Source organism: Xiphias gladius, chromosome 10 (assembly GCF_016859285.1).
Source record: "Xiphias gladius isolate SHS-SW01 ecotype Sanya breed wild chromosome 10, ASM1685928v1, whole genome shotgun sequence".
In the NCBI taxonomy this organism is placed as follows: domain Eukaryota; kingdom Metazoa; phylum Chordata; class Actinopteri; order Istiophoriformes; family Xiphiidae; genus Xiphias; species Xiphias gladius.
The window spans coordinates 19,557,653-19,577,018 of NC_053409.1; the positions used below are offsets into that span (position 1 = coordinate 19,557,653).

The 19,366-nt window shown below is 36.8% G+C and overlaps 1 protein-coding gene across 2 annotated transcripts; it reads left to right on the plus strand.

Annotated features, from left to right (window-relative positions):
* Window positions 1-1,147: 1,147 nt before the first annotated feature.
* Window positions 1,148-18,426, plus strand: LOC120795327 (synaptosomal-associated protein 23-like). 2 transcript variants are annotated; one of them, XM_040137165.1, is made up of 8 exons: window positions 1,148-1,279; window positions 6,532-6,646; window positions 10,921-10,962; window positions 11,361-11,409; window positions 12,665-12,782; window positions 14,392-14,565; window positions 14,727-14,871; window positions 15,968-18,426. In XM_040137165.1, exons 2-8 carry the CDS (start codon window positions 6,590-6,592, stop codon window positions 16,028-16,030), a joined length of 648 nt encoding a protein of 215 aa, XP_039993099.1. In that variant the 5' UTR covers window positions 1,148-1,279; window positions 6,532-6,589; the 3' UTR covers window positions 16,031-18,426. The 2 variants fall into 2 exon arrangements, with proteins under 2 accessions (XP_039993099.1, XP_039993098.1); XM_040137164.1 differs by lacking the exon at window positions 1,148-1,279 and adding an exon at window positions 1,326-1,477.
* Window positions 18,427-19,366: the final 940 nt, after the last annotated feature.

Below are 19,366 nucleotides of genomic sequence, written 5' to 3' on the forward strand. Positions count from 1 at the left end.
AGGGTAAATGCTGCACTCATGTGGGGAAAATGAGCAGCGCCTCTTTTTTTCTCTGGAGTCATATGACAGGACATGCGCACCATCATGTGCTGCGTTCAAGCGCTCATCAAAAGCTCATTCCTCTGACTATTACAATTTGAAATGCAACCGTGTTATAAAAAAAAAAATAACTTAAATAAAATTAAAAAAAAAAAAAAAAAAGCTGGCATTATATGATATTACAGCAAAATTCATAATAAATTTTACAAAAAAGAGGAAAAAATGAAGATGAACACATAACCACTCGTCCACGTACCAAGCAGTAAAATCAAATTTTTAATTAGATTAGATCCCACCTCCTCTGCAGCGATTGAAAGTAATTAACTACATTTATTCAAGTAGCCGGTCTTACATAAGTGTGATTTTGAGATAGGCTATTTGACATTTACTTGCGTATTTCCATTTTCTGCTACTTTCTATTTTCACTCAGAGTAAAATTTTGTACTTTTTCCCCACCACAATTATCTGACAGTTAGGCCTACTAGTTTTTATGTGGATTGAGATTTTGCATACAAAACATAGCTAGGCTTAGAAGATGAAACTGCAAAATCTAGTCATTAAAACTGGTTCCACCTCAACCAGCATTTTAATGCATCAGTTGTAATAATAATCCAACAATACTATATAACAAGGACATATATGGGGTGTGGTTTCAGAATGATTTCTCTGTTTCTTTCAACTACAGGAAAAGGGGTGATATAGTCCCTGCATTCATACACATTGACATAAATCTAGCAAATTTACCCAATCTGATTAAATTGTTATCATGATTTCCATAATAATAAAGTATATAAAAGACAATGTAGAAATGCTATGTAAATTGCTATGAAATGAATGCTGTTAGTATTTTTCTTGATGTAGTAATCTAAAATGAGTTACCCTTCTTAATGAGCACTTTTACATGTCATACTTTACGTACATCTTTGATGATGATACTTAAGTACTTTTACCTTGGTAAAGTTTGGAATGCAGAACTTTTACTTGTAACAGAATATTTTTTATCTTGTTGTATTACTAATTTAATTTAAGTGAGGCATCTGAGCACTTCTTCCGACTAGCTTATTTTATCTCGGGTTTCGGAATTCCGATATTTCCGACATTTACCTAAAAGCACCAACAATCACACTTCGGACCGTGGAACCACTAAAGGAATCCAGAAGTTACCGGTGCCAAGTTTACATACCGTAAAAAAAAAAAGGAGGAGTTCTGAGGTCGTTTTCTAAAACAAGGAGGGTTAACTGTAAGTATTGACTCCCTAAATAAATATCTCTCTCCCTTTTCCACTCTAATCCATAGTAGTTTGAGTGGCATCGTTATTAAGTAGCTGACAGGAAAGCGGAACTAGCTAACTAGCAAGCTAGCAGCGTATTAGCTAGAATTAACGAGTTACCTCCGGATTCTGCCCAGTTTACGTTACTTGAGCAACTTTTCAGACAATGTAAGAAAACTCTAATCTGCTTTGGCAGACTTATGGCAACTACTCTCTCTCTCTCTTTTCAACTCTTTACTTTTGTTTTAAAATTACTGTTTTGGGATTTAACAGCCACAACTTTGGTGTCTTGGGTGTGGAAGACTGCTCTTTTTGTAATGCTTTTTTGGTTCGTGTTTTCTCATTCAGCCTAACGTCACCTGTTTTATCAAGCGGCCCGAGTCAAATAGTTGCTCAGCACTAAACTTTATTCCTACGTTTATGAGACAACCAAGGTCGGGTGTGTGCCTAAAGCATTGCTGCTATTTAAATGCAGCAACGGAAATGATTAACGAAAAGTCCTTTCTTTTCCATTATGAATGGCAACTGTTAAACAAAACAAAACAAAAAACATGAAAAACGCTTACACTTGCTTTTGTCCTCCATGAATCATGCTCTGCAAGAAACAAACGCTCATTGTTTAGTGTTTTTCCGTTAAGCACTATGTCATAGATGCTCTTGTTGTTTTTGCACGTTGGTCATGTCTGTCAGTCAACCACTCTATCCTACACATTTTACACTTAACCGAAATAAATGTGTTGTCATCATTGAGGCCAACACTGTGGGGAAAATTGTTGAAACCAACTACAGCCTCTATGATTGAATGGGGGCTCGAGAAAAGATCAAGAAGGGGTATGTGAACACAGCATGATGGAAATAAGAAAAAGACGTCCGTGTGTGTGTGTGTGTGTGTGTGTGTGTGTGTGTGTGTGTGTGTGTGTGTGTGTGTGTGTGTGTGTGTGTGTGTGTGGCTGTCAGATCTGGAGGAACAGGTTTGGGTAGAAGAACAAGAAATGTTTCCCTGTAGGAGTTATTGTGTTAGCAACTTGCCGTTGGTGCTGTGAAGAAACTACAACATGAATGGGTATGTTATTCAGGCTTGTTTAATTCATGTTATGCCCATGAACACCTAGTGTGGTGTCACAGTCTTGTGTTGTTATCATGCGTGAGGTGTGAAAACATAGGGCTCGCTGTTAGGTTATGATAGGCTCAAATTGCATAGGGAACTAAAAAAATACAATATTTACCCATGTGTGTCTTCGGTGTAACCTTCTCATCAATGAATCATGTAAATAAATCAATACCCAGCTATACAAAGATCTGCTTTACTGGCACATAGAATTGCTCTTCCAGTGTTGATATCTTTATCTGCTGTGCAGTTAGAAACTCACATCAGTGTCTTGCCAAGTCCAGAGAAAGCAGTCAAGCCTCTGTGAACCAAGTGCCCTCTAGCCCAAAAAAGGCAAAAAAAAAAAAAAATGCAGAGTCAACAACATTAAATGCTCTAATCTGTCTGCCAAGTAGACTCCATTTTCCCTGTGTTTTTGTTTGTTTGTTTGTTTGTTTTTTTTCCTAAGGATCTTTAGTTGCTGTAGGTTTCGAAAGGGAACTTGAGGTTCGCGGGTTATTTGCAAAACAGGAAAATGTCACTTGAACTGTAAAGAAAATGAAGAGGACGAGAGAGGAGGAAAAGGAAACAGGGATGGAGCAGTGTTTCCTGAATGTTGGCATCGATCTATCTGGTGGAATATAAAAACATTAGACTTGGAATAAAGACAGAGCTTTGTGTTAATGGTCAACTGGCTCTGTCCATAAAAGTGCACTCTTTTTGCAACAAAGAAAACAAGCTTAATCCTTTGCTTATGACGATCTTGATTTCATGTTACTTTGTGCACCGAAGCCTGTCTGAGGCTCCCATTACACCAATCATTTCAGTGCATCTTGCGATGCTGGAGTGCATTGAGGTCACAAATCAAGTTTGAATGGATTGTATTTGTGTCTGCTAAATGGTACTGCAAGGTAGCCTTGAGCGTGTTGTGATAGAATTATGAATTTAATACTTACCGTAGGTGTCTCCACATTGATTTACCTTAAAAAAAACAACAACAAAACAACACGTATTACACAAGTTCTGTCCCCACAAAGTGTTTCTGCCTGTCGGTGTAGTTGTATTAATGAATTGAGAAACCATCCAGAATCCTTTACTTATTTTACAACAATGTTCTCCGTGGAAAGTGCTGTATGGGATGCTGTACCCTTTTACCATACTCATACAGTCCTGTTTCTTACCGTCATCTAACACACAGGGGGCAGTTAATTCTGATCCTCTTCTCTTTGCCATGCTTTGTCTGAACTCTGACCAAGTCCATTCCTCATTTGCAAAGCTTAAAATTAATTTGGAAGCATAAAAAAATGTCCATTTTCATCACAAGGGGCCTTTAGCAGTCACCCACAATCAATACTTCCTGCCACTGGTTGACGATAAAAGCTGCTCAGTGACACTTCCTTGCCTCATGACTGCCCTGCTGTTGTACATATTGTGCAAGATCCTGAAATCTAAATGTTGATCTGAACACAGTGTGTGCATTGAGCTCAGCTCAAGCGTTAAACAATGAATTTGATGGAGCATGGTAACACAGACATGTTAGCCTACTGTTTTTGGATGATATGCCATGTTGGTTGTTGAGATGTAATATGCAAACTGCTGTTTACAAAGTTTACACATGGCTTCTTGGTCGTCCATTAAAAAAAAAAAATGCAGCACACCGACAACTTCTTTGACATGCTGTCAGTTAGTTTGGAGCTGACTCCAAGTAAACGTATAGTAAACATTAAATAAGTTAGACCTAGCAGTTGCCATTTGGTTGGGTGGCTTCAAAGTTGTGAAAACGGTGGGAGGTTTTAACAGGTTGTCTGTCCCTTCAGCTGCCGCAGTAAATAATGGATTAATCTTCAAAAGCTATTGATGTAGTGCTTTTCTCCATATGAAAGTAGCGGCCGGTGTCGTCCGACCAATGAGAACTTAGTCGGATGAGAGCATATTGACCAGCCAGTCGACCTGGAGACTACAGCCCTAATTTCAATGAACTGTATTTAAATATTTTTTACATATGGCAACAGTGCTTATGTAAACCTTCCACCACGCTTTCTGCCAGTTAAATAGGTGGATTGTATCACCTCTGCTGGAGGACAATTCCTATATCCATAAAGATACCAGTGAGCATGTTGGCTTCTTTATTGTAGGTAAATAATCTCATTAGATGATATTGGTTTCCATGATAAATCTCAGAATGTTATTGAATATGATATATGTTTATTCTGTTTGACTATATATGATTCCTCTATTATATCATAGATAAAAATTGAAGGTAAATATTGAAGCAGCTCATTTCACCATATTAATTAATAGGTTAATGATGGTATTGGTTTTGTCTTTATCATGAAGCCCTGTTTTGTACGAAAAGCAAAGTCAGATGTCACTGTTTTTTGCACAATTCCTTTATTGATAATATATAATATACTATATATTATCAGTATGTTTTGGGTATAATTTTTGGTGCATCCAGGAAATATTTATATAAAAGAAAATTTTGAAGAAAATATAATATCAGAATAACACAAAGTTGAGTTACATCAAGGTATTATCTGTGGACAATTGAAAAAGACAGCATTAGACCTAACTTTTTAATATTGCTTTTACCTAAGTTGTATTTTACCCTTAACCAGTAGAACTAACTTGTTTTATTTTCTTAATGGATTTTTATAACCTTATTTTAAGTTTTCTACATTCCTGCTCTACTTTTTCCTATTAAGTAACCTGACTACCTAATTAGTCTTAGTATTGCACTAAACCTTGGTAATGTTTTGCGTATTTCTGCCAGTTACCAACATTCAATCTCCTGATTCTGATTTCCCTATCACAGCCTCCTTATCTCAGTTCCCTCATTGTTAGCATGTATGATTCTACTGGCCACGCTGCAGCTAAGCTTTACATCAACAAGGAACTGCTGTAGGCTCACAAACAGATAGTTTTGCTTCATCATTGAAATAGATTTTTGTATCTTTTATCAGCAAGCCTGCTGTATGTCAGCAGACTCCTAACACTCATTCTGGGGCAGGAAAAAAGCCTCATGTGTCTAGGTTTTGCATCTTCTTCTTCCTTCATATGTGACATGAACATAAAGTATATTGCCGTTAACATAGAGTGCAGTTTAGTTGAGTCAGTAACATGGCATAAGTGTGGATTCAAATTACAGATTTTCTATTAGGCCTGTTCGTTGATTTGTTTCAGCCAGTAATTTTATGATTTTCCATACCATATCATTATTCAGAAGCTGTTGCCAGCATTTGGTGTTCTTACTTGGTAAATGTCCTTAACAATTAACTGATCATAAAAATTAGAAATCGGCCAATAAATCGGCCAGTCTAATGTATCTGCAAATATTAGCTTATCACAGATATATTAGAATAGGAATATTTGTTGGTCGATGTGTAACGAGAAACTGGTAAAAAATGCATAACATACTTCATGTCTGAGGTAATTCAGAAAAGTGTTGGTTCACCAGAGAGCACTGACAAGTTGATTTTTAAACTGTAAAATGTCTCAGTACACATTTTGTTCAGTATTCTTTAATAATTAAACTCAAGGGATCCTTACCAAAAATGGTTTGTGTTTATGTTGAAAAATAAATATTGGCTGTACTTTTTAAACTCTTAAATATCAATATCAGTATCATCCTCGTGAAATTGGTCAGGCTTAAAAAAACTGTCATTAAATTAATTTTCAGTTAATTGTGATTGAGTCAGACAATTGTGATGCCTAAGAAGCACCTTCGGTAACCGTCTAATTCTTCCGATATGGTCGGAGGAGCGCTTCAAGCGCTCCTTTGTACCAGAAGCCATTAGGTTTCACAATGCCGCCTGCCACAATGACTCTAGTCTCGGCCTACTAGGCGGTTTCTGAGGCCCACTTCAGGAGTTTATTTTATTTTATTTTATTTTCATTTATTGTGTTCCTTATCTTTTCCTTAGTTATTATCCCTACGCAATTTCTTACCGCATCTCTGCTGCTGTGAGATGGAAATTTCCCCACAGAGATGGATCGATAGATAGCTCTTTATTTATCTGTATCTATATATACATGCAGTATATATCTAATTGTGTCATTATTAACTGGAATATATATGCGATATGCCATCTGATGTGATGTTACAGAGTAACCTTTGAACTATCCCCTCCTTCAGGCCGCAGAATATCGAGCTCGGTGCCACAGGAGGAGCCTCCAAACAGGACAGCAGCAACATGGAAGACATGACTGTGGAAGAGATGACCATGAGGGCCAACCAAGTGACTGACGAGGTACTGAGTCACACAAACAACATGCACATATACAGAGTCTCTTTCTCACTCTCAGTTCTCAACTATGTTTGCAGTTCTTAGTGCCAAATTAGTTATTTCCAGGAAACTTTCTAGGAAATTGTTCAAAATTATAGCCTGCTAAAATAAATTGTTACCCTTTGTTATTCCTACAGTGAGAACTTGTCACCACTGAAATTCATTGTAACCAATTTTAAGTTGACCAAAACTGCTGTTCTCTGTGGAGGATGAAACTGCCAACTTTTAACAAACACCTTTTTAAACCTGTAGGGAATGAGTATTTGATACTAAAAAAGAAGATTAGGGTGTGAAAGAAAGCAGGTGGGCGTATCTCCTAAAATGTCAAAGTAATTATTTAATATCCATAGTACAAATACTCACCTTCAAAGCCCTAAAAGTAAAAATGGTCACTTAAATGTTCAGTTAATTGTCTAATTGATCCATCAGTATTATTGAACTATTTAATTTAGACATGCCCAGCATAATTGTAAATACTCAAGATTTATCATCATGATGAAATAATCATTTTATCCATAGCCAGATTGAAGAAAGCAAATTTTGGCTCAGATGATAAAGATATAGTAGGGAAAAACACAGGCGCATAATCCGGGGGCATTGCTAAAATAATGCATCGATAGAGAAGAGGGTGGTTAATTAGATTAATTGCATTCAGTTGATTATTAAGCCAGACGTTACTAGTAAGTATGTGGGGCTTAACGCCTAATTTAGCCTGATAGCTCCGTTACCCCTCTGTGGTTTTGACAGTTTGAATGTTGTCGGCTCCATCTAAACGTTTTATTATCAAGGAGATAATTGTTTAATCAGCACTCCAGAGCATCATAAGATCAGCCATCTGATTCAAATGGAGGCAAATTAACTTACTCTAGCTGGGTTTGTAGATGTGCACTTCACCTTCCTGTAATTTTGACTGTACTAATTGTCTGTGGGGTTCTTTTCCTCTTCTTTTTTCTTAACTATGTTTTTCTTATTTATGTGTGCTTTATTACTTAACCTGCAATCGTCTCTATGTCTCTTTCTTCCTTCTGCTGCGGCCTGGTTGACTATGGAGATCATAAAAGGGACAGGGTACGGGAGGGTCCTCCTGCTAATGCTACTTACCACTTTGGCTTTGGGTAACCACTCATACCTGAAAATCTCAGAGCATGGCTGGCAATGTATCAAGATAACATCGGAGTTTGTAATGATTAAAAAAAGATTGTCTTTAGGAAGTCTAACAAGAGAATTATAAGGCTGTGTTGCATGTCCACTATTTAAAACTGGCTTCCACACTCTTCAGCATTGTGTCAAACCTATTTAAATTCAATGTTTGTGTTATACTTCCTAGTCATCCCGGTACATTACAGTTTCCATTTAAGCCACCATGAACTTTTATTTAAGCCATCCCAAACAAATGATAAAAATACCATGCCACTGCCTACATCTCAAAGATTTGTCACAGAATCCCAATCTGGAAAATTTGGCTACGTCAGTGATTTCGGGCTTAATTAGCCAAGTTTAAGGAGACATAATGTAATGTTCTTCTACCCTAGTGATGTTTTGGCTAAGCCTACAGAAACCTGGCTGAGCTCAACACTTTCCTCTTGCCAAATTTATGTTTGTCTGTTTCTCAACTCACTGATTAATGTATTCAGAGCAAACATAACACAGAGAGAATGAGAAATCTGGTCCCCACTCTCTCTTGTTAACAGTTCATTAGTGGTGGTAACAATGGAGTCATGCCCTGAGTTGCTTCTGTGCTTCACTCCTTTGTGTACAGCACTTGCTATTAATAGAGACACAAAGGCGTAGCTCACCTGAACTGACTGCATTCCAGTTTGCCGTCAAGACTTTTTGTCTGTGTGCATGCATATGCGTTTTTGTCTCTGTCTTGCTGTAGATTGTTAACTTTTGTTTTGGTTTTACCTGTGTCATCTGGTCAGGGAGAGTTTAGACAAGTCCAAGCTCCTCACTAATTCTAAGGAGATTTTGAGTTTGTATTATATTCACACTGGAAAAGTGACCAGATAAAGTATACTCAAATCATATGTGTTTAGTATGCATTATGTTAGCATGCATTCTAAACACAGTTGATTTTTGAGCATGCTGTCTAGGGCTGAATCTAACGGTTATGTCAGAAAACAGTAAACTCAAAACATCAAAAAGAAGCGAATCCTCACTGTTGAGAGGCTGGAAATAGGCAAATATTTGGCTTTTGTTTACCCTCGAAAATTAACTTCAGCAATAAATCAGTTTTCAATTGCATGATTAATTGACTCGTTTCAGCTGTAGTAGAAGAGCTGCTCACAGCTAGGAAAAAGTAAAATTAATTTATGTTGGTTGTGAAACGGCTACAGAAAGAAAACATAATTTGTAAGAAAGGATTAAATTGTTAGGAACTCATGCTCTCTCTCTATGAAGTTTAATTAGCAGTGATATTCTAGTCACAGTCTGATTGATGTTTGACATTGTGTGTCATTTCCTGTTAGTATGAAATGGTTAAGTTTTGTTTTTGTTTTTGTTTTTTTGGTATACTAACAGCTAAAACATTAAACTTTGACTGCGGTATATAGTACATACTTTAGTGAACTAGCATGTAGTATGAAATTGGAACACACCAGATTTTTATATAGGTATATGACATAGTTTGTGGACATGCTTGCTGTTTCAGTGAGGCTTTTAATTATTGTAATAACATGCATAACATGACAGGTGTGGACAGGTGTATATAAAAATATATTAAAGTTGCCACAGCATGACATTTTTAGCCTAGATGTAATAAATCAGCATAGAAAGGAGCAACAAAGTAGGGCCCCAACGAACTATAATATTCATCATCTTTTATTAATCTGTCAGTTATTTTCTTAATGAATTGTTTGGTCAATAAAACGTCAGAGAAAAGGGCATAATGCCCATATGAAATGATATAAAATCACATTAAAGTGGTGAAGTGTAGTAAAAGTATTTCTTTATTTTTAACCAAATGTCTCTGTTGATATAAATTAGTTTATTGTAATATTATTTTAGGGATTGCTATTGGGTTAGACCCTAAATACAAGATAATCTAATAGAAAGTCATCAGTAATGTGGATTCAATGACAGATATACAATCAGTGTACATTTCTCTAAGCTTCAACAGTCATAGAAGCTCTAGAGCCTACACAATTAGTCGTTTGTCAGAAAATTGATTTCAGCTATTTTAATAATCAGTAAATCGTTAAGGCCATTTTAAGTAAAAATCCCTGGCATTCCTTTGTTCTCAGTTATTTCTTGAGTATTCCCTGCTTTTCTTTGTCCTATGTGGTACGAAACTAGATATTGTTTTTGATTCTGTTAAGACACAACAAGCATTTTGATGACATCACCTTGGGCCTTAGAAAATTGCAATGGGCATTTTTCACTATTGTGTGATATTTTATAGACTAATATAATCATTAAACAAGAAAATAATTGGCAGATTAATCAATAACTAAAATACTCATTAGTTGCAGCCCAAATAAGTGCAGAAAATGCATTTAGCCCGAATTACTCATTATAATATAAATATATAATCTCAGTAGATATTCAGTCTACTTTCATATCTTAATGAATATTAATGGTGTAGCTTCCCACATGTCTTCTTATCGCATGCATCTTTCCATTTTCCTTATCCCTCTTATCTTGTTCTCTTCCTAACTGTCTCCTTTATAATTCCCTTCTGTTGTTCTCTTCCCTTCTCTTGTGTTCTCTCAGTCTCTTAAGGCCACATTCACACCAATCAACTGGTTTGTTTGAGTTAATTAGATTAATAAATTCCAGACAAATAAGCAGAAGCCAGATGGATATAAAACCCTGTCTTGGTTTGATATCTGGTCCATTTTTCCCAACCTAAACAATATGAACTTTACCAACTCCCAGAAAAAATGTTGCTGCAAACAGCAGAGAACATAAAATGTGACAGACGAGTGAAGTCCATCCTTTTAGGTGATCAAAATACGAGCCCATAAAACAAATGCGTGTCCATTTTCATTTTATTTGCAAGATCTCGTTGAGTTACATTTAGGCAGGTAGAACCTTAAGGAGGCATACACAAAAATGCATCAATCCTTCCGACCAAAGAAAAATCTGAGGTGTGACTGCACTCCAAATCAATTTTTGTGTCTCTCGTCAAGACTTTCTCTCTCAATTTCTGTGCAAATAGCTTTTAGCTAAGACAGTTTATAGTTACCTTTTCCACACTCCTCATTATTCTCTAACACTTCCTGTTTTTTCTCCCACAGTCACTGGAAAGTACACGGAGGATGCTGCAGATGGCAGAGGAGGTGAGACTTTGTTCTTATTGACACAAAGCGCAATACCGTGTTATAGCCCTGTTTTAATAGCCAGAAAGTGTGTCTATGTTGGTTTATCAGTAGACCCTACTTATGATGGGATGTATTGTCAAGTATTAGGGACACTGTTAGTAAAAAATATAATTGGAGATTTTGACAAAGTCAGAAAATTACAAGAAAATAATTTTTTGAAAGTCATAATATTACTAGAAAAAGGTTGCTTCAGTTTTTAATTATTAAACTTTCCAGTTTTCTAATATTGAAAAAAGCCAGTGTCCTAATTCATCCTAAAATGTATCCAAACCTGATCATTGCCATCTCTCATAATTCATAAAACCATCTGCAGTCATTTCGTTGGTTCTGAAGTTGTGTGAATTTTGTGTTTTCAGAGCCGACAGACCGGCGTCAACACCATGGTGATGTTGGACCAGCAAGGAGGTAGATATTCAACATTAACACTGCTAATTTTGATGCAGATGCTTCCAATTCTTTTTTTTCTTTTTTTTTCCAACTAATTAAATCATTTTTCTTTTATATATATTTATATATGTTTGTTTGTTTTTTGTTTTGTTTAATTTGTTGCTTTTGTTTGAGGCCCTCTCAAGACAGTCAGTGATCTGCTAAATGGCTAAGTTTAAAGAATCGCTTGGTCATGTTTTGAATGTTCTTCATTCATTTTCAAAGGAACTCATTGCAAGTGAGTAATGATGCAATGTAAATGCTTTTCTAAATTACACATACATACAAATTCTAGTGCATCATTTGGATTCTTTTTTGGATTTTCCGCAAGTTTTTGTTGCAGCTAAAATCAGCTAGATGTTATTTCAGTGGCCTTCTTTGCCTTTTCTAATTAGTTTTGTGATGAGTTTCATTTTGACTTAAGGCAGTCATGATCACACAGGAGAACTCTCAAGGATGTGTCTATTATAGAAAAATTGCAAGGAGAGAGTTTAGTATGTTATGCCTAAAGAAATGTTATGTATGTACTAACTTGCATTCATTTGTTTTCAACCTCCCCTGGGTGATTGCAGGCACTTTAATAATAGTGCATTGTTAAGTAGTGAAACAGGAGAGGTGCTACTGAAGCTGTTTTTACACACCTGCAAATTGCAACAAGCATCACAGTTACAGTAAAGCAGTAAAACATCCCTGAAGGAAAATAGACTCATGGTGGTAGCAAAATTAAATTAGAAATATCCGTTTGAGTGTATTTGCCAGAATGATCATAGAAATGATTTGTTATTGGTAAAAATGTATGTAATGTGCACAATGAATGTGCAAAATATTGTTGTGCCAAACTGGTATGTTGCTTCATTAATGTTAGTATAATTTTTTTTTTTTTTTAATCAGAAGCAGTTGCTTGCCTATTTTTGTCTTTTTTTTTTTCTTTTACCTTTAAATGTATGTGTAAGTTCTGCCCAAGGCATGTGTTCCCTGTTTAAAAATGTGCATTTGTAATTATTTGTTTTTCAACCTACAGTGTGTTCTTTTTTGTTATCTGTATCCCTCTCTTTGCTGCTGCAATTAACCAGTTACTAACCAAATTTAAGAATCCTCACCAGGGTCATTAAAGTTTAATCTATTCTAAAAGGGGAAAAAGAGGTTTTAAACAAAATAATTAGACCCATTCCTAGTGTATAAAATGTACCTACAAAATATGACATGGTATGACGTGTCTGCCTGTGTGTTTCAGAGCAGCTGAAGCGTGTGGAGGAGGGCATGGACCAGATCAACCAGGACATGAGACAGGCTGAGAAAAACCTCACCGATCTCTCCAAGTGTTGTGGCCTCTGTGTCTGCCCCTGTGACAGGTACACTGTATGCTCAGAGCTGGTGAAGGCTCCATATTACTGTTGTGATTTTTGGATGCCCATGCTTGTCACTACTAAAGTAGTGAGTGGTTCTTCTGTGCTGTGTTTTTGGTTGATTTTAACTAATATTTGTGACTTAACTTTACAATGGTGGCTGTTAACAAGCAAGGAAGCTGTATAAACAACTGAGGATTCTAATTCTAAGCATATTTTGCATTGATGTGTTTTTTTTTTTATATTATGTATAGTGTAGCAAAGTGGGAGGAGTTGTCATGACTCACTTAAATTTTTCCAAGGACAATGTTAGTTGATTAACATTTGGAACATTTCTTTGGCTATGACAAAAGATGGACAACTGTGTTACAAAATATCTGTTTTTTGGATCAAAAAAGTGGAGGGTTTGTGTTTATAAAAAAGTAAGGTGAGAAGTTAAGTACGGCTGCCAAGGAGTATTTTTGCAAGAAACTTACATCCACTGAGCTTAGAAGTCTTTTAGGAGCACTTCTAACAGCTGTCAGATGCTAAAGATTATGGTGCTGAGAAAACTAATAATATAATCTTTAATTGAAATCAATTCACTTGTGGATTCTGGGTCAGTGTTGGATTAATTTAACAACCATGGCATTGTGTTTTGTTCCTTACTGCAACACCGGAGCTCTTTAATTTACTACAGATCTGATTGCCATCTCTGCCTGGCTTTTTCTCTATAGCAGCAGCAGCAGCTTATGCTCAAGGGTATTGTAGTATTCCGAGCTGTCAAACTGACTGGACAAAGCATGATTTCTCAGACACGAAACTGATATAATTAAACCTATGATTGTTCCATCATCTGGGAGGGTGCCATGTTTCTATGTTAAGTAACATTAAGAATATTTGTTAAAGAAAATAAAGACATATTTCAAATGGGAATTAGGAAAAACACCTTAGGGAACCAGCAACCCTTTGCACTTCACTTCAACTCTATCATCATTAGGATGAACGCTTCCATGATGCTACTCTGATGCATCAGGGTGATTTCAAATTAACACACCATGAACTCAAGCCACATGTGGCTGATACTAGATGAGCGTGACATGGGGAGAAAAAAAAATATAAATTTGCATGTCAAATGTATATTTTATGGTCAAAAGACTGCTGATACAATTTGTTAGCATTCCCATTGGTTTACGAATGGGTAGGGAGTTTGAAAAGTATTCCTAGCAAGTTCTTCACATGACAGGTGCAGTGGTCCATGGTAAGCACACTCAAAACTCTCTCAATCAAAACACATCAATATGAAGTTTCAGTGTGTTTTTGCATAATAAGCTCATGTCTGGTTCTAAACATGAAAAACAAATCTTCCCAAAATGCTTTCACATTGGAGAAGAGGATTTTTTGATGATTACCAAAATATAAGGTAGGGAATCTTTTTTTTTTTTTTTTTTTTTTAATGTTATGATTAATGAACATTGGGACTATAGCAATGGTGGACTTGTCTATACTCCTCATATTAATGCTTTTATTCGTAGTTCACTGGAGTTGATTTTAAATTAACTGACTTCTAGCTCTAGTTTTTATTTGAACCCCTCCGGGTTTCCTGGTTTGTTCTGAATTTCAAATTTTCCTCCAGGGTGACATCCATTGAGCACGACTCACGATACAAGCGTACCTGGGGTATCGGAGGAGGAGATGGCGAAGGCGACGCTAGTGGATCAAATGTAGTCTCAAAGCAGCCCTCAGGTGTTCGCAACGGCCAGGCTGCCCAGATGAACGCCTCCGCACCTTCAGGCCCATACATCAAGAGGTGGAGTCCAGCTCGTTTTGCTTCCTATCTTTCTTTCACTATAGTGTTGTCAGAAGCATGATCTTTAATGTAAGAAATTGTCCCAGTCAAGTGTGACATATTGAGAACCATTTTCTAAGACCCTCAGTCAACGAACAGCTTATTTTATGTCTGTGGTACAGAATAACCAACGACGCACGTGAGGATGAGATGGAGGAGAATCTTGATGCAGTCGGCAGCATAATTGGCAACTTGAAAACTATGGCTCTGGACATGGGCAGCGAGATGGACAAGCAAAATAAACAGATTGACCGTATCACTGAAAAGGTAAGAGTCTGTGATTAATTTGCTGATGCCTCCAGTCAGAATTAGTAGAACATATACATTTTTTTTTTTTTTTTTTTTTAAATGGGGAGTTAGGAGGAGTATTACCTGAGTTGTCTGAGAAAAACAGTTTCACTCATGAAATACTGTACATAGTATATTTTTCACTGCTATTCATTACATCAAACTTGATGGCTAAATTAAAGGTACCCTATGAAGTACCAGTAGTAGCAATGTTTGTAGAAGATGTTGCCTGTTTATATCACGTGCATTCACAAAAAAACCCCAGATGCACGCAACAACGTGATACACATCTGCCACCGTTTTCACGCTGTTTCTCTGACTGAGAGTTGGCGGATTCAACCCGGAAGGAAGAGGACTGCTAGCAAGCAATGCAAAAAATGCATGATTTTAAATATATTTTTTAAAACCAGCTTTGCAAATGTTTTATGAGGAAGGAAATTCATTCAGAATGTTTGGTAGGCCTCAAGGTTACACACATTGCATTAGAGTGAGAATCACTGAATGTAAACATAACTTTTCAGGACACAAGATACATGAAAACTCCAATGGCCACCTTTTTAAAGAACTAGGTATTGGGTGATTGGGTTTAATTAGTAAATGCAATTAAGTGCATTCACGTTAAAGGTGCTCTGTGGAATTTACTCGTTCAAACAAAAGTTATGTTACATTCAGGGTTTACATTCGGTTGTGTTACATTCAGATCTAACAAAAGTGTCAAGACAATATCCTTCCTCATTAAATAGGGCTGATTTTTCTTAAGGGTTTGAATCCTGCATTGTTGACATCTGTGATAACTTAGTAGCAGTCTTCTTCTTCTTCCCTACCTTTGTCGGGGCACTGCTCTGCATTTTGGCACATTACCTCCATCTGTAGATCAGTTGAACCCCGTCAAACCATTGGCAGGATTGCGTATCACATTGCTCATCGCTGGAGGTCGAAAGCCCCACAGAGTACCTTTTTTAATGTTTTTAAATGCATTTATAGTTGGCAGCGAATTGCCAAATGAAAAGAAACAGGGTGAATGTTTGGATAACTGCAGAGCTCCCTTCTCACCCGTTTCATCTCTTCCTTTCAGGCTGACATGAACAAGGTTCGCGTTGATGAAGCGAACCAGAGAGCCAACAAGCTCATCAAATAGACAAGGAAACAAGCTTCTGCCAATTTCATCTATCAACCTTGAGCCTCTGTCGCCACACACACACACACACACACACACACACACACATACACACACACACACACACACACACACACACACACACACACACTGCATAATTGCGCATATGCACAAACACACACCCTTTGACAACATTAAAAAAAAAAATCCCCTCTGGGAGAATGTTTTTGCCAGCATTGTGCCTGCCTGTAGCGATGTCAATAGAATACACAAACATTTATACATTTTATAAATTGGCCACCACCTCATAGTCATGCTGGACTTGGAGAAGCAATGGGGGCATCAGAAACTGCACCAAAGAGCAAGTGACTGACTGCCTATCACTACTGTTTAATACCAAATATGCACCGGACCTGTTGTATCATATCGCGACACTCACAGGAAGGGAAGTAGCACAGGTCAGCTGCTCTTCTTTATTTTTTCCCTGTTCGCCTTTCTCTTAAAGTCAAGAACTATGAACTGCCTCCGTCTGGGTGTGCATCTCTGGTAATGTATGGATGAGGTCAATGATCTATGGTCTTTTAGTGATATCCAGCACACCATTAATTTATGTATCAGCACCCCTGTTGGTCTCGTCTTGATAGAGTTGCATCTAGTTTAATCATAAAACATAGTCCATGGTCTGAAACAAAGGCATCTTTTTCAAATCCTTACTGGTTCAATGTGTAATTAAGTTTATTGTATCGTGTATTATTTTGAAATATTATGCTTATTTAATTATTCTTTATCAAGCAGAAATGACTTGGGAATAAAGTTGTCTTTTTTTTTTTTAACACTTTGTTCCCATGTCATTTATGCCATTTCAGATGTAAAAGCTATTTCAAAAAATATCAAATGTTGTGCTTTAGAGTGAGTCATGGAAAATCCTTATAATGTTGGATTTTAAAGCACCTTCCCCTGAATGAGAGCAATTTAATGTTATTTCTTTTATTTTTCTGACTGATGGGAAGTCAAGGTTATTGTAACTGTTTGCAAGAATATGGAAAGGCGCTGACCTGGTGTTGGAAACCTAAAAAATAGCAATCACTTTTCCTTCAAATGTGAAGGAAGGTCAGTAAGCATCATGAGTAATGATCATCATTACCTCCTCCAAAGCATCTAGTTAACAACCCTGAATATGGGAACCGTAACAATGGTTGAATAACAGTAGATTTGTCATCAGAGGATCAACTACTGTCCTTCAGATCACTTGAGATCTTTCTCTCTGATCGCAGTGTTGATGTAAATACTGAAACATACGGTATCTGTTTATTAATTGCCTATAATAATCCTGTTAATCTAATGTCATTCCTCTTTTTTCGTTACCTCCTGGTTAATACGGATTTATAGCACCCAAGAGGAGATTTAACAGCCTGTGCAGGGTTCCTACACAAGCCTGGTAATGTGTGGAAAATTAATTTCCTCAGGTTTAATAGTTGTCTTTAAAGAATGAAAACAAATGTTCCGTCTTTAAACACATGGCTATGCATTGTTAAATCCACTATACTCTTCTCATATTAGCTCACTAGGCCATTGTCATTATGGCATATGCAGCGGTTTTATTATAATGAAAATGACATAGAACTGTAAAAGTAATAGAAAAGGAGCCTGGAAAATCCTGGCATTTAGAAATGGGAGAATGTGCAGGAACCCTGTCAATTCATAGTAGATGTTCCATGGTTGTGTTGTAGCAGCCGCTGTATCACAAACAGTTCCTTTTGCACCTGTTCTGTAAAAGGCCAGAGCAGAGCTACAGTAAAATGATCATATCTGATGATGGAAAGCATATTTTTGTCTTGTCAAGGGTGTAGCCAGGCTGAGAAACTACTGCTGGCAGCAAGATGCGAAAATATACATTTAAATGAATGTTGTTTAAGGGGTAAATGTGGAAGCAGAATAAGTCCTGGCGGGCTCTGTTAAGGCCTTGCTGTGGAAAATTGGCTGGTGATAAACTAATACAATATGCTGAAAATATCTCTCGTATTCATCTTCTGTCTTATTTGTTTTGAAGAAAAATGATCATTTGTATGCTCTGCTGCAGGCATACACCTATTGAGTTTGTAGAGATTGAAATGAGCTGTTATTCAGGGCTTTGTGTTACTATAAGTGATCATCCTCAGCGTGTTACTTGTCAGCTGAGATCTAATTAGTCTAGCCTAAAGCTGCCTCGCTGTCTTGAGGCTGTTTATTCCTTGTTTTACCAACAGCCACTGGAATGTAAATACAACAGTTCTGTTTGTTTTGAATATGTTCATATGCAGCTCGTTTTATGTGAAATTAGCTCAGTGAACAGATGACTTTTCAACAAAGTAAAAATGCATTTTGTTTCAGGCCTGACTCTGTTAAATTGTTTGTACTCAATAAATCTATTCTCGAATGCATTTTGTTTCGCCCTTTTATTGTACTAACAAATAGAAGGAAATTGGTTTTCATTCAAAACTGGCAAAGGTACAACTGTGGACATGAATATTCAAAATTTCGCAAAGGTAAATAAATAAACCCAACCTGGATAGTTTCAGGAGTTTGTTTTAAACTTTATTCTCTCAAAATCTATTTGATATTTCCTGTCAACATTTTACATAGCTAGAGAGTACAAAATGCAGATTAAAAACCACTGAACAGAAAAGGCAGGTAGGGAATAAGAGGAGCAATAAACAAAGTGGATGGAGGTGACAGAGTAGGAAGTGTCAGAGTCTTGAGATAGCACAGAGATAGTGACCAATAAAAACAAGACCAAATACATGTGATGCAAGTTTCCCAAACCATTTTGAGGCGCGTTTATAACAAAAATTCTTCTACTGGTGCTTTTAGACAGACATGTTCTTCTGGCCCTCTGCACACGGAAACATCTGTATTACTTGTTTGTGATAATAGATTGAATAACTATTTTGATCCTTTGTAAATGTAAATAACCTAGAGAGAGATCATTATGATGCTACCACATTTCCTGGAAAATTCTTGAGCTGAAGAGTCACGTTCATTTTTCTACACCCGACTTCCATCATTTCACTGAGGTCATTTGAGTTAGATCATAGGTCAAGGACAGAGCCCACATTACAAGGCAAGACGTGTCTGTGTCTGTGTCTGTGTATGAGACTATCCTGATAACAAATTAACATTTATAAATGCAGTTCCATATACTGTACATACTCTATATTCCCTGTATGCAGGGCATCAATTAAAATGTATTATTCTATAATGGCTTTATTGTTTTATACTCCTAAATGTACCAAATTCTCACTCCCTTAGGATTTTTTTTTCCCTTACATTCAGAGTAAAGACACATTCCCTCAGCTCCACACAGCTACTATATGATCC